Source organism: Hylobates moloch, unplaced genomic scaffold (assembly GCF_009828535.3).
Source record: "Hylobates moloch isolate HMO894 unplaced genomic scaffold, HMol_V3 SCAFFOLD_3, whole genome shotgun sequence".
Taxonomy (NCBI): Eukaryota; Metazoa; Chordata; class Mammalia; order Primates; family Hylobatidae; genus Hylobates; species Hylobates moloch.
In genome coordinates, this window is record NW_026652278.1 from 63,816,025 (window position 1) to 63,838,833 (window position 22,809).

The window sequence follows — 22,809 nt, forward strand, 5'->3', positions numbered from 1 at the left end:
CCGCCTCGGCCTCCCAAAGTGCTGGGATTATAAGCGTGAGCCACAGCCCCCGGCCAACCTATTTTCAAATCTTACTGTATTTGATTATTTTTCTGCCTGTTTCCATGCTGCTTTACTCCTCACAGAGAGCTTCTTATAGATAGTGTGGGCTTAGTGTGTTCAAAGTTGCACTGGTGGATGTGCATAATCAGAGTCCATTGGTTTTGTTACAAGTGTTGAAGGAAGAGTTGAGAACACCATATTCATTAGGTTTTTTTTTTTCTTTTTTTTTTGGAGATGGAGTCTTGCTCAGTCATCTAGGCTGGAGTGCAGTGGTGCTCACTGCAACTACTGTCTCCTGGGTTCAAGCTATTCTCCTGTCTCAGCCTCCCGAGTAGGTGGGATTACAGGCACCCACCATCATGCCTGGCTAATTTTTGTATTTTAGTAGAGACAGGGTTTCCTGTTGGCCAGGCTGGTCTCAAACGCCTAACCTCAGGTGATCCTCCTGCCTCGGCCTCCCAAAGTGTTAGGATTACAGGCGTGAGCCACCGTGCCCGGCCAGTAGTTTTTTTCTTACATGAATTTGTTAAAAATGTGGGTGAGGGGTGGGTGAGTGAGAGGTAATTTAAAAGTGGAAAAACAACGCATGCCGGACTTCACGTTCCAACACGGAAAGCATGCTTTTGTGGCAAACTGAAAGGCGAGGAATTAAGGGTGATGAAATGCAGGCCTTCCGGCCCTCACTCTGTTCCTGATTTCTGGTTGTGGGAATCTGTTCTGAATCCAACTGCAAGTGGAAAACCCATCTTTGGCTGAGCAGCCGGGGAGGCCCTCCTGCCAATCCCCCAAATGTGCTGCTGAAACTTTGGCCCTGCAAGGCTGGAGCTAGGGCTGTCTTACCCAGATCTGTGCAGCTGTCAAGGTGGCTGTGATGGGACTGTGACCGCCCTCTGCACTGCATTTTGGCAGTGACCTTGAGACCAGCCAGCTCTCCACAGCTGCCCTGCTCTGCTGCCGCTGTTGCAATGCCAGGTGGCTAAGAGGGGTCGTGGGGGGCACGGCTCCCGGTCCAGTCTTTCCCAGTGTCTGGCAGGTGCCAGCTGTGGTGCCAGTTGTCCCACTGCCTACCACCCACTGGGCGTGGGGGCAGTCCAGGTGTGTGTCGGGAGATGGTGGCTTGTTTTACTCCTGGCTCAGGTCCCGATCCCTAGGAAGTGGGTGGTTCTGTCTGACCGCGAGTCTGGTGCACGGACCGGCCCCACGTGGGGACTTGCTTGGCAGGTCTGGATATAGATGCTCAGTGACAGTTGATCTTGGGATACAGAAGAGCCAAAGGTGTCCTTTTGTCCCAAAGATATGAGTCCGAATTTTCCTTCTCGTAGGGGAGAAATTTTATTTGGAAATGAAGGTCATCAGAAATGCCCAGAGCAAGAGAGAGAAAATCCTTTTTCTCTAGCCACTCAGAGTGGCAAGTGTATTTTGAAAACTCCTCCCCCTCTTTTTGTCCTCATCCCGTCCTTTTCCTCTTCAGTGGCTTTACTGTTATTTTTTAATTCGCCATTGTCATTGGACATTTATTGACAGAAATCAAATTGCTGTGTTTCTGGGCAAAGCGCCTGCTGCAAAGAGGTGTGGTTCCCAAGGAATGAGACACGCAGCCCAACAGCTGAGCCTACACTGTCCTCACATAACCTCCCTGCCTTAAATATCGCCAATATTTAGCCTTGCCTTATAAAGTAAAAATGCACAATACCTTCCAGAGTTTCAGCAAGCCCAAATGCCCCCCTAGGCTCAGTTATGTCTCCTGTACATTGGAGGCAGAACAGCGCACCCCTCCCCCATGCAGACCTGCCCTCGGAGCTGCCAAGAGGTTACTAATCAGGAAGGCTCTGCCATCGATCCAATGGTGGTGACCTGGGGGATTTGTGTGCATTGTTTTTGCTGAAGCCTCCTGTGATTTCGGCGCGACCGGATCCTCTGCAGCGAACTCCATGTCGCAGCTTGTGGCTGCCTGTGTCCTGTGGTGAGAGCCGAGCCGCACAGGAGATCCTTTGTCTAGGAAGGGCTAGGCTGAGAAGATCACTTTGGAGTTGCTAAGCTCTGCATTGCCATTGGCTGCACTCTTTGTGGGGCTGTTTTTGCAAAAGGCATGCCCAGCACGTCTACAGTGCTGGCAGGCCAGGGCTGCCTTTAAACACCATGATAATAATACCAAAAAGCAGTTTGCAGAACTGTTCCACTGTAGAGGCTTCCTCTGCAGAAGCAAGCAAGATGGCTACCTCGTGGGCTTCGCTGTGAAGAATGCAGAGGCTAATTAAGACAGACTTTAAGGGGAAAAAAGGGTATTTCCCTACTTCATCTTTATGCAAGATTTTTTTTTAGTGACTTTTAAAGTATACATTTTACATAAGCTCTTTAGGTTCTGCCTAGCAAACATGTTGATGATTTTAAATGGTATAAATAGTTTTACAGAGAAATAGCCAAAAATTTTGGGGATGTGGGAGCTAATTTTATTTCTTAAACAGAGGCTTATTTTGCAATTTGATTTTTTTTAGGTTATAAAGGAAAACAAGAGGCCCCAGAGGGAAAAGAAGCCCAAAGTTTTAAAGGTAATCAGCTGTTGATTAAATAATATTTCATTATTTTTCCATTTCATATAGTATTTTTCTGCACTTGGGTATATTTGGAGTATAGCATATGTGAATTCTCCCAGATTTTCAGTAGATGGATGAATTTCCACTCAACTAAAGTGTTTTCTCTCTCTTTTTTTTTGATGTGCTGCATAATGTGCATATTAGCATCCTTTATTTTCAACTCCACACAAGTCTACAGAAAGAAAAGTTTGTATGCAGAGTGCTGTGAATAAAATTTGTTTTTCTTTATAGCTCCCTTTGTAGCATCTGCATTTGTGGTGTTGCACCAGTGTGTAAACTTAAGCCCTTTAGAAGAAAGGCACTATTTGAAGTTGACAGCTATGATCCATTGTGATTTTAATAGACTGTCCATTAAAGGCTATTTTAAAATGTATGATTCTTTTCCAAAGAAAAAGGTCCTTAGAGATTTTAATTAAATTTAATATGTAAGTCATGGAGATCTTACAGCCAAATTATAGTGTTTAATCTCAAATTCTCATAATATCATCTTTAATTTTGGCTTTCATGGAGCCATAAGAATATGCATGTTTTCTTTATTTTCTATAGTTTGCCTGATGAGTATTTAGTAGTAAGTAACCTAATTCAGTTATAAGCTCACAGTCTGTGTGATGAGATTTGTACAGTATTTAGAAGGGTTAATTTAAAAGCATATGGCATCACTAAAAGTTCAAGGCTAGCTTTAGTCTAGCAAATAGGTGCTTATGTGTTTAAGATTTTAAGTGGTGTATTGCTATTACAAATGTAAGCAACCTTTGCAAGCCACCTTTTAAAGTCATGAAGAAATACTAAGCAATAAAATGACTTGTCTTTAATTATTTTGTGTACATTTAATTTAAAATAGTTTTACCTAATCCTAGCTTTCCTTTTTTACATATAAAGTTTTAGCACTCAAAGAGGAACAACATGTTGAACTATGAATGTGGCAGAATTTTATTTCATTTGTTGCCCGAGTGTGTAACTTGAAAATATTGACACGGAGAACCAAACCTTGCCCTGCTTTCAAATTTGCCTGACCACATTGAGTTTCTGCTTCCTGTGTATATACAGCATTTTCATGTACCTGTTACATCAACCAACAAGTATTTATTTAATATTTACCACACAGTCAGCAATGTGCTAGGCACTGTGAAATGAATGAACTTGCTTGACACAAATTTTCACTGGGCCTGGACAAATAGAATCATGGTTATTCTCAAGGTAAATTAAACCCTTTTCTGTTTTTCTTCTTTGTGTTGATCCATCAACCCCCATTTATTCCTTTTCCTTCCAACAAAGATAGAAGTTTATCATTAAAAGCTCCTTCTATACTTTGTGTTGGCTATATCCATCTCAGGCATTTTGTGAGAAATAGATTTAGTCTTACTCTTAAAAATGGCTCTCATTTGTGGGGGTTGTGATGGGGGTTAGCAGGAGAAAGGGATAGACTATGTGGAGAAACTAATATAGACCAAACCTAGTATCTATGTCTTCCCCTGCCTTGGCTAGGAAGTAGAATTGGACTTCGGGAATGCAATTTAATTCTATGTTTATCTTGTTAGATTGTGAGTGTCCTGTCACCTGAAATAAATTTAAAAAGTAAATATGCCATGTGTTGCTTTTTGGAATCATGGTAGTGGACTCTGACTTAAAAGAAAAAGAATAAAAGTGCCTGTGGGTGGCCACATTTCATCTGCAACAGCAAGCAGAAACAAATTGTTGCTCACGTTCCTCTATAGTTAGCAATTATTGTACAAGAGCAGGAAAATACTCTAAAAGGAAAAAAAATTTCTGATGTTGGCGTTTAAAAATGGTTTTCCACATTTTCTGTTAGACATAATTTTTTTTCTCATCCAAAGAAAGCTTTGTTTCTTTGCTTCACAGTAGAAATGCTAAAAAAAACTTTCAGATTTTAGCTTGATGTGTATAAAATTCATAGAGCAAATGTAGAATATTATATAATCCTATAGGAGACATAAGAAAATGAAACCTGTGTTTGGGAGGGAGAGTGGGAGAGGAATACAACTGTCAGCTTGAGGTTTCATGAGTGAGGACTTCAACATTCTAGGAGCATGCTACCTGGGGGACCAGTGATGGGAATCTCACAGGTTATGATTTGGTCTTCCATCATAATTTGCTGTCTTTACATTTGGCGTCATTCCAGAAATTTAGTCTGCTTTCTTTGACGTTATCCTCTTAGATGTTGAAATCTCCTGGATCATTTACTCTTTGTCAGGGTGGATGCTGCAGATATCCTGATTGACTTTTCATTTTCATCATCTATTAGAAAGTAGTTAGATACGTGAAGAACCTGATTCAAGAAGTTGGGTATAGAATTTGAGACTTGTTTCATCCTACACTGACCTGAACCTGATAACTATTGAATCCAGTTGCGGGGCTGAAATTGGCTGGAATGTCTTAATATCCCTCTCCTCTTAAAAACATACCTATTATCCACCAGGTATGATGACTCATCTGTGTAATCCCAGAACTTTGGGAGGCCAAGGTGGGAGGATTGCCTGAGGCCAGGAGTTTGAGACCAGCCTGCAAAACCTAGCAAAATCCTGTCTGTATGAAAAATTTAAAAATTAGCTGGGTGAGGTGGTGTGCACTTCTAGTCCTAGCTACTCAGGAGGCTGAGGAGGGAGGATCGCTTGAGCCTAGGAGTTGGAGGCTGCAATGAGCTATAATCACATGAGCTATATGCACTCCAGCCTCAGGAACAGAATGAGATCTTGTCTCTCCCCCCCCCCCAAAAAAACACTATTATCCATATTTATACCTATATTCATTCTATTGTACTTCAAAATTAAAAACTAGATAGTGATCTAAATCCTGATTAGAGATTCTTCCTGTAGCTGAAATGACAGTTCTGGCCAAAGCACTCTAAAGGCCAGAATGGGTATCAGCTAATGGTGCACCAGTGGTGGGTGAGGGTAGCTCAGCATCAACTTCCTATTCAAGCCTATTGGTGATCACTAGTTATTTTCATATATAGATGACATCTTGTTAGCAATGTTATTATTGGAAACACAAGCATTTCCTTGACTCTTGATCTAGGTAGAGGTGTGGTCTAATTCCAGCCCTTGAATCATGAACTTGGCCTTTTGAGTGACGTGGTTTGGAATTCCTCTTGGAAGAAACATTTGTGTAAATAACTTTTATTTTGTGTGTGTGTGGTGGGGGCAGGTGAGTAGGAGTGGATACTCCCTTTAAGAAAGTCGATTTTAAGATAATATTAATTTTGTTAGATTGTTAGTTGTTGTCCCTGGAGAAAATCAGACAGCACAGTCAATTGGTTTGAACAGAGTTTAATAAAGGAATTACTTTAAATGGTGTGGGGAGGGTTAAGGAAAGAACTAAGGATGGTGAAGAAATCCATATCTAATGAAGGCAGAGCTATTACTAATCCTAGGCCTGAAGGGGGATGGTGAGTGGGAACCAGGTAATGTAGCTACAGCTGAGTAGAGGAAGCATGGGCTGGAGCCTTTGGTAAAGAGATGCTCTTGCAAGGAGACAAGTGTGTGGTGGGTGTGGGATAAATGCCCTGCTCTCCAGTCTCCTGCTGCTTTGATTGGTTGATCCCAATGGGGAGCCAGAGTGAAAGGGGAGACCTCTGATGCAGTACACGCTGGTTAGCCTTCTGGGATGTGTAAGAGGGTTATGGAAGGTGGAATGTAGACCTGGAAGGGAAAACAACATACTGAGCATGACTAGTGACCACAGGGGTGGTATGGTAGGGTGAACAATAGTACTAGAACCATGATTACATAAGATGGTAACATTAGGCAAAGATGGCTGAAGAGTGCATAAGAACTCTATACTATTTTTGCAACTCATCTGTAAATCTAAAATTATTTCCAAATAAGCATGAGCATCCTCGAGGGGATGCATTTATACATTCTGTAATTAGATAGTCTTTTTGGCTGGTAAGGAATATTTTCTAACTATTGAATTATAAAATATCATCAGAGTAGTATTTGGAAGAGCTGGGTGAACAAATATAAAGAAATGTCAGTGGATATTAAACCAGGAGAGTGTCTCCAGAGGATGATTTTAAAAAGGCAAAATGAAAACTAAGGGATCTTGCTGCAGGGTTCAGCACTGACTTGCTCTTCTCTTTTCCTTCATTCCTTGATGATGCTGATAAAGAACAAGTGGGGCCAGGCGAGTGGCTCAGGCCTGTAATCCCAACACATTGGGGGGCCGAGGTGCGCAGATCACCTGAGGTTGGGTGTTCGAGACCAGCCTGACCAACACAGAGAAACCCCCATCTCTACTAAAAATACAAAATTAGCCAGGCGTGGTGGTGCATGCCTGTAATCCCAGCTACTCGGGAGGCTGAGGTAGGAGAATTGCTTGAATCCGGGAGGCGGAGGTTACAGTGAGGAAACAAGCAAAAATTGCCGAGATGATGAAGGAAAACATTATCTAGGGAAAGTTACTTAACATTCCCATCATTTATAAATTGTTTTTATTGAATTTATTTACTTATTTATTTGAGACAGAGTCTCACTCTGTCACTAAGGCTGGAGTGCTGTGGTGCAGTCTTGGCTCACTGCAACCTCCGCCACCTGGGTTCAAATGATTCTCCTGCCTCAGCCTACTAAGTAACTGGGATTACACACATGTGCCACTACGCCCAGCTAATTTTTTTGTATGTTTAGTAGAGACGAGGTTTTGCCATGCTGGCCGGGCTGGTCTCAAACTCCTGGCCTCAAGTGATCTGCCCACTGCAGCCTCCCAAAATGCTGGGATTACAGGCATGAGCAACAATGCCTAGCCCATAAATTATATTTATATATCCTAGACCAGTGCTGATTTAAAAGGACTAAATTATACTCTGGTTATGTTTGTTTGTTGTTTGTTGTTTGTTTGTTGAGCTGAGGTCTTGCTGTGCTGCCCAGGCTGGTTTTCAACTCCTGAGCTCAAACTATTGTCCTTTCTCATTCTCCTGAGTAGCTAGGATAACAGCCACCCTTCCCTGCTAAAATTACTAAATTAGATACAATTGAGTTACATTGTTTATTTTAAAATTCTATTAAGCTATAAATAGGCCAGGTTCGGTGGCTCATGTCTGTAATCCCAGCACTTTGAGAGGCCGAATGGATCACTTGAGGTCAGGAGTTCAAGACCACCCTGGCCAACATGGTGAAACCCTGTCTCTACTAAAAATACAAATATTCGCCAGGTGTGGTGGCAGGTGCCTGTAATCGCAGCTAATTGGGAGGCTGAGGCAGGAGAATCGCTTGAACCTGGAAGGCGGAGGTAGCAGTCAGCCCAGATTGTGCCTCTGCACTCCAGCCTGGGCTACAGAGGGAGACACCCTCTCAAACAAACAAACAAAAAACCCTACAAATGAAAGATAACATAGTTGCTAATGATTTTCTTCTGCTTATTTGTCTATAACTTTGTTTCAGTTAGTAAAATAAATCATTGTTAAAGTAATTTCTTTAGAGTTTTTAAACAGAGGGTTATAATGCAACATTCTATTACTTGTAGCAACATGTTGCAAATTTAAGTACTAGATCAAATACTAAGCTTGACCATTCTTCAGGGGAAAAAAACAAAAACAAAAACAAAACAAAAACAAAAAAAAAAACATGTCATTTTGATAGTTCCTTATAGTCCCAGGCAACTAATCCCAGACTTCTGGATTTAATGGGCCAGTGAGGAAAAAATTCAGAGTGGGTGTTGAAAATATTCACAAGGGAATACCAGCTTTAATTTTTAAAAATGGGAAGAAGATAATATCAGAACACAGGAAGGTCATAGAAATTTAATAATTTAGTTTTATGACAAAACATGTTCTTTATTGAACTCATTTTGTCATAAACTGGCAAAAACTGTTAAGGACGTGTGCTCACCCATCAGTGTTTATTCACACAATCAAAGACACATGGGCTTCTGGTTGGTATACCCAGAAACTGTAATACAGCATTTTGCCCAGAGATCAGACTGGATTTCAGGGCTGAGTTCTCACTAAACCAGCTCATACACAGGCATTCGTTTATCACTGGAGCATGTATATTTCCAGTGACTCAAGACTCATGTCCATTCTATGATTTCTAGGAATGATCCCAAACAGAGAATCAAAGTGAATAAAAGCCAAATGGAGTTGGACGGGTTTAAGGAAAATTTCATTCAGGCTATTAAAGGAAAAAAAAAAAAAAAAGACTTGAATTCTTCCTAGTCCACAAAAGAACATATGCCTTGTATCTTGAGTGCTTAGGCTCATCTGGTACATGTTTGTGTTTTGATAGTGCCGGATTCATACTGTTTCTGAGTTGTACTTTCTTTACTGTATAGCTCTCCATTTACTGACTAGAATATATTCTCACGAGTCAGATGAAAAGAGCCAACTAATAACTTTATTTAAGTTTTGTTTGGATCTTAAGTATTTATTAATTTTTTTTTTAAGACAGGTCTCACTCTGTTGCCCAGGCTGGTGTGGAGTGGCGCAATCTTGGTTCATTGCAACCTTTGCCTCCCGGATTCAAGAGATTCTGTAGCCTCAGCCTCCCAAATAGCTGGGATCACAGGCACACACCACCACGCCCAGCTAATTTTTGTATTTTTTGTAGAGACAAGGTTTTGCCAGGCTGGTCTAGAACTCTGAGCTCAAAGTGATCCATTCTCCTCAGGCTCCCAAAGTACAGGCATGCACCACTGCACCTGGCCTTCTTAATTCATTTTTAAGTAAAATATTTTTAATAATGGAATGTCTTGCAATGTCATTCATATATATATGAATATATATATTCTCTCTATATATAGAATATATAAATATATATAAGTTTATATATATAAATATAAATATATATATTACATTTTCAAGGATTTGATGGTAAGGTTTGCCAACCAAAATGGCCTATGCAAGAGAATGTGGGTAACAGAGGTAACAGTGTCATTTTTCTTTTTGGACAGAGTCTCATTCTGTCACTAGGCTGGAGCACAGTGGCACAATCTCGGCTCACTGCAGCCTCCATCTCCTGGGTTCAACATTTCTCCTGCCTCAGCCTCTGGAGCAGCTGGGACTACAGGTGCATACCACCACACCCAGCTAATTTTTGTATTTTTAGTAGAGACTGGGGTTTCACCATGTTGGCCAGGATGGTCTCAATCTCTTGACCTCATGATCAGCCCTCCTTGGCCTCCCAAAGTGCTGGGATTATAGGCATGAGCCACCGTGCCAAGCCGACAGTGTCCTATTTATTTATTTATTTATTTATTTATTTATTTATTGAGATGGAGTCTCACTCTGTAGCCCAGGCTGGAGTGCAGTGGTGTGATCTCAGCTCACTGCAACCTCCGTCTCCCAGGTTCAAGCGATTCTCCTACCTCAACCTCCTGAGTAACTGGGATTACAGGCGTCTGCCACCACGCCCAGCTAATTTTCTTTATTTTCAGTAGAGATGGGGTTTCACCATCTTAGCCAGGCTGGTCTCGAACTCCTGACCTCGTGATCCACCCGCCTTGGCCTCCCTAAGTGCTGGGATTACAGGCATGAGCCACCACATCCGGCCTATTTATTTATTTATTTTTGAGATGGAGTCTTGGTTTGTCACTCAGGCAGGAGTGCAGTGGTGCGATCTTGGCTCACTGCAACCTCTGCCTCCTGGGTTCAAGCGAATCTCCTACCTCAGCCTCCTGAGTAGCTGGGACTAAAGGTGTGTGCCTCCAAGCCCAGCTAATTTTTTGTAGTTTTAGTAGAGACAGCATTTCACCATGTTGGCCAGGCTGGCCGCCAACTCCTGACCTCAGGTGATCCGCCTACCTTGGCCTCCCAATGTGTTGGGATTACAGGCATGAGCCAACATGCCCGGCCATATTTATTTTTTAATTAAAAAAATTTTTTTTAATATAAAGGAGGAGTCTCAAATGTTGCCCAGGGTGGTCTCAAACTCTTGGATTCAAGCAATCCTCCTGCCTTGGCCTCCAAAAGTGTTGGGATTACAGGCATGAGCAACCATTCCTGGCCCATAGTTTTGTTTGTTTATATGGTGGTTTTTTTTTTTTTTTTTGAGACGGAGTCTCGCTCTGTTGCCCAGGCTGGAGTGCGGTGGTGTGATCTCGGCTCATTGCAAGCTCCACCCCCTGGGTCCACGCCATTCTCCTGCCTCAGCCTCCCGGGTAGCTGAGAATATAGGCGCCCGCCACTACGCCCGGCTAATTTTTTGTATTTTTTTAGTAGAGACGGGGTTTCACCGTGTTAGCCAGGATGGTCTCGATCTCCTGACCTCGTGATCCACCCGCCTTGGCCTCCCAAAGTGCTGGGATTACAGGTTTGAGCTACCACACCCGGCCATTTGTTTATATGTTTTTATGACAGGGTCTCACTCTGTCACCCAGGCTAGAGTGCAGTGGCTCTGCTCACTGCAGCTGAAACCTACTGGGCTCATGTGATCTTCCCACCTCAGTCTCCTGAGTACCTAGGATGACAAGTGTGTGCCACCAAGCCTGACTAATTTTTTTTTTTTTTTTTTTTTTTGAGACAGAGTCTCGCTGTCGCCCAGGCTGGAGTGCAGTGCCGCGGCTCACTGCAGGCTCCGCCCCCCGGGGTTCACGCCATTCCCCTGCCTCAGCCTCCCGAGTAGCTGGGACTACAGGCGCCTGCCACCTCGCCCGGCTAATTTTTTTTGTATTTTTAGTAGAGACTGGGTTTCACTATGTTAGCCAGGATGGTCTCGATATCCTGACCTTGTGATCCGCCCGCCTCGGCCTCCCAAAGTGCTGGGATTACAGGCGTGAGCCACCGCGCCCGGCCACTAAATTTTTTTTTTTTGAGATGGAGTTTCGCTCTTGTTGCCCAGGCTGGAGTGCAATGTCGTGATCTTGGCTCACTGCAACCTCTGCCTCCTGGGTTCAAGTGATTCTCCTGCCTCACCCTCCCTAGTTGCTGGGATTACAGCTATGTGCCACCACACCTGGCTAATTTTGTATTTTTAGTAGAGACGGGGTTTCTCCATGTTGGTCAGGCTGGTCTTGAACTCCTGACCTCAGGTGATCCGCCCTCCTTGGCCTCCCAAAGTGCTGGGATTACAGGCATGAGCCACTGCCCTCGGCCAAGCCTGACTATTTTTAAAATTTTTTGCAGAGACCAGGTTTCCCTGTGTTGCCCAGGGTGATCTTGAACTTCCGGGCTTAAGCAATCCTCCTGCCTTAGCCTCCTCAAGTGTTGACCCAAAGTTTTAAATAGTAACTCCTTTTCTGTACTTCTGAAGTTTTTGTCATCTATGTGTAAAATTTAGTGATGTCACATGAATTTGATTAAAGAATAGATTATTTTCATAATTCTAGGAAATCAGATATTAAATAATAAACTTATTCTAGGAGTTTGGTTATTTTACATATATATAGTGTGTGAGAGCATTTCAAAATATTTCATTTATTTATTTTTAAATATTTTATATACATATACACCATATCATAGGATTATTTGGAGTTGAGTGAATTATTTAAAATATGTTAGGCAGGGTACAGTGGCTCATACCTGTAATCCCAGCACTTTGGGAGGCTAAGGCTAGTGGGTTGCCTGAGCTCAGGAGTTTGAGACCAGCCTGGGCAACATGACAAAACTATATCTCTATATATTTATAAAAAATAAGGCAGGGCACGGTGGCTCACCCTTATAATCACAGCACTGTGGGAGGCCGAGACAGGAGGATCACGAGGTCAGGAGATCGAGATCATCCTGGCTAACAGAGTGATACCCCATCTCTACTAAAAATACAAAAAATTAGCCAGGCTTGGTGGCGGGCGCCTGTAGTCCCAGCTAGTTGAGAGGCTGATGCAAGAGAATGATGTGAACCCGGGACGTGGAGCTTGCAGTGAGCTGGTATTGCGCCACTGCACTCCAGCCTGGGTGACAGTGCGAGACTCTGTCTCAAAAAACAACAAAAAAAAGGCCAGGCATGGTGACTTATGCCTGTAATCCCAGTACTTTGTGAGGCCGAGGCGGTGGATCACTTGAGGTCAGGAGCTCAACCAGCCTGGCCAACATGGTGAAACCCCATCTTTACTAAAAAAAGGGAAATAACAAAAATTAGCCAGGTGTGGTGGTGGTTGCCTGTAGTCCCAGCTACTCGGGAAGCTGAGGTGGGAGAATTGCTTGAACCCAGGGGGCAGAGGTTGCAGTGAGTTGAGATCGCCCACTGCACTCCACCTTGGGTGACAGAGGGAGATTTCTTCTCAAAAGATAAAAACACACACACACACACAAAATATGTTAAATGTTTAGAACCGCTTGGCATACTGTGGTTTTTTTGTTTCTACTTTTTTTTGACAAGGTCTTCCTCGGTCACCCAGGCTAGAGTGTAGTGGTGTGATCATGGCTCACTGCAGCCTTGACCTCCTGGATCAATTGATCTTTTACTTCAGCCTCCCAAATAGCTGGGACCATAGATGTGCACCACCAAACCTGCCTAATTTTTATATTTTTTGTAGAGATGAGGTTTTGCCATGTTACCCAGGCTGGTCTCAAACTCCTGGGCTCAAGCAAACCCAAAGTACTAGCACTACAGGCATGAGCTACCTTGCCCAGCTAGTAATTTTTAAATAGTGATTGTAATTACAAGTAAAGGTGTAATTTATGTTCATAAAAATATTAAGTGAACTAGGCTGGGCGCAGTGGCTCATGCCTGTAATCCCAGCACTTTGGGAGGCCAAAGGCGGTGGATCATGAGGTCAGGAGTTTGAGACAAGCCTGGCCAGCATGGTGAAACCCCGTCTCTGCTAAACACAAAAATTAGCCAGGCATGGTGGCGGGCACCTGTAATCCCAGCTACTCAGGGGGCTGAGGTAGGAGAATCGCTTGACCTCAGGATGCGGAGTCTGCAGTGAGCTGAGATTGTGTCACTGCACTCTAGCCTGGGCAACAGAGCAAGACTCCTTCTCAAAAAAAAAAAAAAAAAAAGTGACCTTTCCAAAAACTGTGGATTTCAGCCAGGTGCAGTAGCACACTCATGTAGTCCTAGCTACTCAGAAGGCTAAAGCAAGAGGATTGCTTGAACTATGGAACTCAAGACTGTGGTATGCTATGAGAGCTCCTGTGAAAAACCACTGCACTCCAGCCTGGGCAACATAGCAAGACTCCATCTGTTCAAGAAAAAAATAAGTGGGTTGGGCATAGTGGCTTATGACTGTCATTCCACCTACTCAGGAGGCTAGGGTGGGAGGATCATTTGAGCTTGGGAGTTCCAGGCTGCAGTGAGTTGTAATCATGCCATTGCACTCCAGCCTAGGCCAATTGTCCACCCTTCCTTCCTTCCTTCCTTCCTTCCTTCTTTCTTTTTCTTTCTTTCTTTCTTTCCTTTTCTTTTCTTTTCTTTTCTTTTCTTTTTTTTGAGAGGGAGTCTCGCTCTGTTGCCCAGGCTGGAGTGTAATGGTGCCATCTCGGCTCACTGCAACCTCTGCCTCCCGGGTTCAAGTGATTCTCCTGCCTCAGTCTCCTTGAGTAGCTTGGGGGGTGGGGGGGTGGAGGGAGGGGAGAAAGGAAGGAAGGAAGGAAGAAAGGAAGGGAGGGAGGGGAAAAGAAAAGAATATTATTTCCTCTTAGTATATTCACTTGATAGCCTTATTGAAAAATATAAGCCTATATTCAACAGCTTTTCATTCCTTTTAAAAATGTCACTTCTGTTTTAATTTACTTATGATGTATCAGGCATATCTTGTCGTTTTCTTTTTTTTTTTTTTATTTGACAGTGTCTCACTCTGTCACCCAGGCTGAAGTGCAGTGGCTCAATCTTGGCTCACTGCAACTTCCGCTTCCTGGGTTCAAGTGATTCTCCTGTCTCAGCCTCCTGACTAGCTGGGATGACAGGTGCACACCACCACACCCAGCTAATTTTTGTATTTTTGGTATAGACGAGGTTTCACCATGTTGGCCAGGCTAGTCTCGAACTCCTGACCTCAGGTGATCCACCAACCTCAGCCTCCCAAAGTGGTGAGATTACCAGCATGAGCCACCGGGCCCTGTCAATCATTTTGTTTTAATGTGATCAGCAGGTACTAGGACCCAATTCCATAATCCCAGCAGTGTGGGAGGCTAAGTTTGGAGAATCCACTGTTCCCCAGAGTTTGAGACCAGCCTGGGCAAAACATGTTGAGATCCAGTTTGAAAACTAAAAAATAAAATAAAGTCCTTTATAGTCTATTAATTTGCTTAAGTTTTTATTTGCATTTATTATTCTATATGTGTGGGGGTTTTTTGTTTTTGTTTTGTTTATGAGATAGAGTCTCACTTTGTCACCCAGGCCATAGTGTAGTGGCGAGATCTCGGCTCACTGTAGCCTCACCTCTCAGGCTCAAGCGATACTCCCACCTCAGTCCCCCAAGTAGCTGGGACTACAGGTACACACCACCACGCCCAGCTAATTGTGTGTTTTTCATAGAGACGGGTTTACACCATGTTGCCCAGGCTGGTCTCGAACTCTTGAGCTCAACCGATCTGCCCACTTCAGACTCCCAAAGTGCTGGAATTACAGGCGTGACCCACCATGCCTGGCTGCTTTTATTAATCGTTACAAATCCTTTAAGGGTAGAGTAGTATTCACCTTTTTGTTCTCCATAGTGTCTAACAGAATACCTTGTGTTTACAACTCAATACATTTATCTTTTTAATGAATAATTGAATTCATAACACATTATAGCTTAACTTTAGTCAGTTAAGTCAGAACTACAAAATTTGTGTAATGGCATCTTGGTGTAAAGGAAAAACAACTTCCTCAAATCATTGGTCCAGCCTTGATAGTCTCTGTAATTAATTGCTATGGCAAATCAAGATACATATTTAATACATTTATTTTAATTTGATTAACTTTTCTCTGACATGTTACATTTAAAAGAACCCAAACCTACAGAAAAGTCTTTCTTTTTGATGATGGTTGCATAGACTACTTGTTCCATTTTGTAACAAAATCTTTTGATTTGAAGGTCAATTGATTTGGGTAACTGACACTAAATCTCAGTAAGTTTCAGGTAGGTTGTCCAATCTATGTTTAACTGTTGGAGTCTTTGTTGGAGACTGTCCAAAGTTCCTAATTAGAGGAGATTAGCAGATTGGAAAAAATAATGTAATTGGGTAAACTCAGATTAAATTGATCTGCTGCATCCACCCCAGTGGTTTCAGGGAATGAAGATAAAAGAATGCCTTAATCATTGGTTCATTGAAAAAACAACATGGAAAAAATAAGTAATGATATAATAGAGCAATGGGGAAGCACTCACAAAAACACTACTGGCTGGCCGGGCACAGTGGCTCAGCCTGTAATCCCTAGCACTTCGGGAGGCCGAGGCGGGTGGATAACCTGAGGTCAGGAGTTCAAGACCAGCCTAGCCAACATGATGAAACCCTGTCTCTACTTAAAGTACAAAAAATTAGCTGGGCATGGTGGTGCGCACCTGTAATCCCAGCTACTCAGGAGGCTGAGGCAGGAGAATCGCTTGAACCCGGGAGGCAGTGGTTGCAGTGAGCCGAGATTGCGCCATTGCACTCCAGACTGGGGGACAAGAGTGAGACTTCGTCTCAAAAAAAAAAAAATTGCTGGTTAAAGTATTTTGGTGAACCTTATTTGAAGGTTATTTGCTGATTAAGATAAGTAGAAGCTATTCCAATATGTTAATTTTGTCCGTCCACCCATGAAATCTGGTTTATGCTCTCACTTAATGGATAGTGTAAAATAGCTGAACTGAAGATTGGAACATTTCGTGAGAAATTTAATCCACCTGTCCAGGGTTTATTTAAAGCCTGTGATATTTGATCACTTCACTAAAACAACTTAGGACCATGCTGACCATGCTGATTTAGTTGGGCCACATTTTCTAAGATGCTATGCATTATCACAAATGATACAATTATACTATAAGGTCTAACAGCTAATTTCTGCTTAATAGAATTTCTAGGGGGAAATACTGAAGATTAATTTATGTGCTATTTGTGGTCAGAAATAAAAAACAGTATAAATACTGTTTTCCTTCAAAAGTGGAGAAAGGAAAAAATGTATTTTTCTGTCCTGACTTTTCAAAAAACTCAGTCAAATTCACTGCCCAAGAAATGTGATTTGCTAAATTCTGAAATGAAAAAGTATCCTGTCTCCTCACTTCTTAATTTTTTGAGACAAGAGTCTTGCTCTGTTATCCAGGGTGGAGCGCGGTGGCATGATCTCAGCTCACTGCAACCTAACCTTCACCTCTTAGGTTCAAGCGATTCTCGTGCCTCAGCCACCTGACTAGCTGGGACTACAGGTGTGCTCACTGCATTCTCCACCTACCGGGTTCAAGCAGTTCTCGTGCCTGAGCCTCTCAAGTAGCTGGGATTACAGGTGGATACCATCACACCTGGCTAATTTTTGTATATTTTATAGAGACAGGGTTTTGTCATGTTGCCCAGGCTGGTCTCAAACTCCTGAGCTCAAGCAATCCACCCACCTTGGCCTCCTAAACTCCTGGGCTTACAGGCGTGAGCCATCACACCCAGCCGTTCTCGCTTCTTTCTTGTGTGTTTTCATAAAAAATTTAAAATTTTTATGGCATTTTTTTTTTGAGTTTTACTTTTTTGCCCATGTTGGCACTCCAACGTGGTGTGATATCGGCTCACTGCAACCTCCGTCTCCCAGGTTCAAGCAATTCTTTTGCCTCAGCCTCCTGAATAGCTGGGATTACAGGCGTGTGCCACCACACCTGGCTAATTTTTGTATTTTTAGTAGAGACGGTTTCACCATGTTGGCCAGGCTGGTCTCAAACTCCTGACCTCGTGATCCACCCGCCTGGGCCTCCTGAAGTGCTAGGATTACAGGCTTGAGCCACTGCACCCAGCCCGGCATAGTACACAGTATTCCCTTATACCCTACCCTGAGGTTTCTTTTTCTCTCTCTCTCTCTCCACACATAGTTTTTACCCTGAATTCTTTGAGAGTAAGTTTCAGAATGGTGTTTCTTTTCTTTTCTTTTCTTTTTTTTTTGAGATGGAGTCTCACTCTGTTGCCCAGGCTGGAGTGCAGTGGCACGATTTCAGCTCACTGCAACCTCCACCTCCCAGGTTCAAGCGATTCTCCTGCCTCAGCTTCCCAAGTAGCTGGGACTACAGGCATCCACCACTACGCCTGGCTAATTTTTGTATTTTTAGCAGAGATGGGGTTTCTCCATGTTGGCCAGGCTGGTAACGAACTCCTGACCTCAAGTGATCCACCTGCCTCAGCCTCCCAAAGTGCTAGGATTACAGGCATGAGCCACTGCGTCCAGGTGAGAACGGTGTTTTTTATTTTTTATTTTTTGAGACGGAGTTTCACTCTTATTGCCCAGGCTGGAGTGCCATGGCGCGATCTCAGCTCACCATAATCTCCACCTCCCAGGTTCAAGTGATTCTCCTGCCTCAGCCTCCCAAGTAGCTGGGATTACAGGCATGTGCCACTAAGCCTACGCCTGGCTGATTTTGTATTTTTAGTAGAGATGGGGTTTCTCCATGTTGGTCAGGTTGGTCTCGAACTCCCGATCTCAGGTGATCCGCCGGCTTTGGCCTCCCAAAGTGCTGGGATTACAGGCATAAGCCACCACGCCCGGCCTAAGAATGGTGTTTTTTAAACTCCTTACTAGAGTATTTCCTGTAAATAAGGACATCTTACTTAGCTTACTGTACAATCATCAAATTAAGGAAATGAAATTGATACAATGCTATTATTATCTAATGTACTAATGTACTGATAAGGAAATTAACATTGATACAATGCTATTATTATTTAATCTACTGATAAGGGAATTAACATTGATACAATGCTATTATCTCATCAGATAATAATTTACGCATCAGAACCTATTCAGATGTCACCAATTGTCCTAATACCTTGTAATTCAGATGATCACTATGCATTGCATTCAGTTCCTATATCTCTTTAGTCTTTCAATCTGATATTTTCCAAGTGTACAGGTCAGCTATTTTTGAAGAATTTCCCTCATTTTGAAGAATTTTCCTCATTTTGAAGAATTTCCCTCAAATTGAGTTTTGCATTTGCTGATGATTACATTCAAGTTACGCATTTTCACAAGAGTATCACAGAAGTGAGTTTGTGATCTCTGCAGCATCGTATCTGGAGACACATAATGTCAATTTATGACCTTAACAGATCACTTGGTTAAGGTATATCTGCCAGGTTTCTCCAGTACTAAGTTAGTCTTTCATTTTGTAATTAAGCAATCTTTTGAGAATTTTTTTTTTAAAATGAGACATGGTCTCACTCTCACCCTGGCCGGAATGCAGTAGCTCAATCACAGCTCACTGCAGTCTCAAACTTTTGAGCTCACACAATCCTCTCAATTCAGCCTCCCAAATTGCTGGTATTACAGGTGCATGTAAGTATGCCCAGATAATATGTAAACTTTTTTTTTTTTTCTTTTTTTGAGACGGAGTCTTGCTCTGTCGCCCAGGCTGGAGTGCAGTGGTGTGATCTCGGCTCACTGCAACCTCTGCCTCCCGGGTTCATGCCATTCTCCTGCCTCAGCCTCCTGAGCAGCTGGGACTACAGGTGCCCACCACCACGCCCAGCTAATTTTTTGTATTTTTAGTAGAGACGGGATTTCACTGTGTTAGCCAGGATGGTCTCGATCTCCTGATCTCGTGATCCACCCACCTGGGCCTCCCAAAGTCCTGGGATTACAGGCGTGAGCCACGCGCCCAGCCTTTTTTTTTTTTCTTTTTGAGACGGAGTCTCGCTCTATCGCCCAGGCTGGAGTGCAGTGGCGCGATCTCACTGCAAGCTCCGACTCCCGGGTTCACACCATTCTCCTGCCTCAGCCTCCCGAGTAGCTGGGACTATAGGTGCCCGCCACCACGCCTGGCTAATTTTTTTTTTTTTGTATTTTTAGTAGAGACGGGGTTTCACCGTGTTAGCCAGGATGGTTTCGATCTCCTGACCTCGTGATCCACCCACCTCGGCCTCCCAAAGTGCTAGGATTACAGGCATGAGCCACTGCGCCCGGCCAATTTTTAAACTTTTTACAGACATGGAGTCTTGGTACATTGCCCTGGCTGGTCTCGAACTCCCAGCCTCAAGCGATCCTTCTGCCTCAGCCTCCCAAAATGCTGGGGATACAGGGACACCCTACCAAGCCCAGCCTGAGAAGATACATTAAGACTATGTCAATATACTGTTAATTCTCATTGGTTTTTAGCATCCATTGTGGATCTTTTTTTTTTTTTTTTTTTGAGACGGAGTCTCACTCTTGTTGCCTAGGCTGGAGTGCAATGGCATGATCTTGACTCACTACAACCTCCACCTCCTGGGTTCAAGTGATTCTCCTGCCTCAGCCTCCTGAGTAGCTGGAACTATAGGCATGCCCCACCATGTCTGGCTAATTTTGTATTTTTAGTAGAAGCGGGTTTCACCATGTTGGTCAGACTGGTCTGAAACTCCCAACCTCAGGTGATTCACCCGCCTCGGCCTCCCAAAGTGCTGGGATTACAGGCATGAGCCACCGCGCCTGGCCAATGGACTCTATTTTTAACCCAAACATTTTATTTTGTACCATGTTACCTTTACGTCATCTTGAATTTCTTTCTTTCTTTCTTTCTTTCTTTCTTTCTTTCTTTCTTTCTTTCTTTCTTTCCTTTTCTTTTCTTTTCTTTTCTTTTCTTTTCTTTTCTTTTTTTTGAGAGGGAGTCTCGCTCTGTTGCCCAGGCTGGAGTGTAATGGTGCCATCTCGGCTCACTGCAACCTCTGCCTCCCGGGTTCAAGTGATTCTCCTGCCTCATTTTTTTTTTTTTTTTTAGAGAGAGTGTCTTGTTCTGTTGTCCATGCTGGAGTGCAGTAGTACAATTATGGCTCACTGTAGCCTTAGCCTCCTGGGTTCAAGTGATCCTCCTGAGGCATTGGGATTACAGGCGTTAGTCACCATACCTGGCTTTGAATTCTGGGGGGTGGGGAGGGCATAGCAATGGTACCTCTTGAGTTTTTAAGAGTAAAGGAGGAAACCTTTTAAGTAATAGTAAAAAATGCCTATGGCTTCTTGTGTCACTCCACTCATGAAATCTAGTTTATACCCTCATTTAAACTAGATCAATATCCGATTGCACGGTGTAGTTAAAATGGCTAAGTTTGGTTTGAGAAAGTTGGAGTCAGGTTACTGTATGATAAAATGTGGCTGTAGTAACTGGGATGTTTTTTTAAAAAAAAAAATAGGTATTAGGGAATGAGGCTAACTAGGCATAGAATTCCAAGGGAATGTGACATAGACTTCATTCCTTCTTTATCTTGCCCTTCCTGCTCTTATCTTCCACACAACTTTATCTTACCAGGACCTTAATACAAACAAAAGAAGCCCAATTCTGAAAGTCAATGGAGATAAAGTAAAATAGAAGATAACCAATTAATCAGTGACAACCTACTCCTCCAATCTGGGACCACCTAGCTGTGAACAAAAGAAAAAAGATTTGTTTATGTACCAGATAGGAAACAAATAGCAGAAAATGCCCTTCAGGGCATGTACAAACACAAAAATTACCTCTGAGTGAAACTTTTAGCTTATTATAATAGCATAAGTATAGTACAATCCTATGTACAACTGATGATCCAAGGGCAATATGTCAAAGTGTAATCAAAATTAATTTGTTACGAAAGAAAATGCAGATTAATCAGTGTGATTTAAAAGGAAATCTGGGCCTGGCCTGGTAGCACACGGTGTCGTCTCAGCACTTTCGGAGGTTGAGCTGGGAGGATCACTTGAGCCCAGGATTTCAAGGCTGCAATGAGTTATGATCTTGCCACGTCACTCCAGCTTGGGTGACAGAACTAGACCCTGTCTCTTAAAAAGCAAATAAATAATTAAGTAAAAAGAAATTCAATGAATTCATTTAATAGTAGTTTTAAATTTTCGAAAGGAATTAAAGGTATAAAGGAAAAGTAAGCATTCTCCTGTATACTTGTTCCTCCCTTCTTTCAATCTTAGTCTCATATCAGAGGTGCATAGTCTTGATAGTTTTGTGGGTATGCTTCTAGGTATAGTCTATATACATACAAGCATCTCTATAGTTACATATGTGTAGTATAGACACATATGTCCACCCCCTCCGTTATTCTCTTTTTTTGAGCCAGAGTCTCACTCTGTCACCCAGGCTGGTGTGCAGTGGTAGAAGCTCAGCTCACTGTAACCTCTGCCTCCCGGGCTCAAGTGATCCTCTCACCTCAGTCTCCCAAGTAGCTGGGAACACACATGCTCGCCACCATGCCTGGCTTTTTAAATATTTTTTGTAGCCGGGCGCGGTGGCTCACGCCTGTAATCCCAGCACTTTGGGAGGCCGAGGAGGGTGGATCACGAGGTCAGGAGATCGAGACCATGGTGAAACCCTGTCTCTACTAGAAATACAAAAAATTAGCTGGGCGTGGTGGCGGGCACCTGTAGTCCCAGCTACTCGGAGAGGCTGAGGCAGGAGAATGGCGTGAACCCGGGAGGCAGAGCTTGCAGTGAGCCAAGATCACGCCACTGCACTCCAGCCTGGGCAACAGAGCGAGACTCCGTCTCAAAAAAATATATATATATATTTTGTAGAGACAGAGGGGTCTCACTTTTTTGCCCTGAGCTCAAGTAGTCTGCCCACCTCAGCCTCCGAAAGTGCTGGGGTTACGGGTGTGAGCCAACTGCACCCAACCACACCCATTCATTTTGAATGACAGGATTATTTTTAAAGTTTATTTTTATTGTAAATTGACAAACAATAGTTGCGTATATTTATGGGGTACAAAACAACATTGCATTTTTATGAATACAATGTGGAAAATTAATCTAATTAACATGTTTATCACCTTAAATAACTTATGGTGAGGATATTTGAAATGTACTGTCTCAGCAAATTTGCAGTACACAGTACACTAATAGCTATATTTAACATGCTGTGCAGGTGTCATTAGTTTTTGAAGTGAATTTTACATATTGTGAAATACTCAGATCACAAGTATATTATTCAGTGAGTTTTGATGACTGATTTCCCCAGTCTCATTGAGATATGATTTGTATACCATACAATTCACTCATTTAAAGTGTACAATTCAGGCTGGGCATGGTGGTTCATTCTTGTAATCCCAGCACTTTGGGAGGCCGAGCTGGGCAGATCACTTGAGTTTAGGAGTTCGAGACCAGCCTGACCAATATGGTGAAACCCCCGTCTCTACTAAAAATACAAAAATTAGCCAGGCGTGGTGGCAGGGGCCTGT

At 43.0% G+C, this 22,809-nt stretch overlaps 1 protein-coding gene across 3 annotated transcripts in view; it reads left to right on the top strand.

Moving 5' to 3' along the window:
• TET1 (tet methylcytosine dioxygenase 1) overlaps positions 1 to 22,809 on the top strand; it is a 142,638-nt gene that overhangs the window by 36,073 nt on the left and 83,756 nt on the right. For 2 of the 3 annotated variants that reach the window (XM_032138640.2, XM_032138650.2), the window contains exon 3: positions 2,538 to 2,591. In XM_032138640.2, coding sequence (XP_031994531.1) covers positions 2,538 to 2,591 — 54 coding nt within the window. Of the gene's footprint in view, positions 1 to 2,060; positions 2,325 to 2,537; positions 2,592 to 22,809 lie in introns of those variants that run through there. The other variant, XM_058436299.1, reaches the window with a different exon arrangement.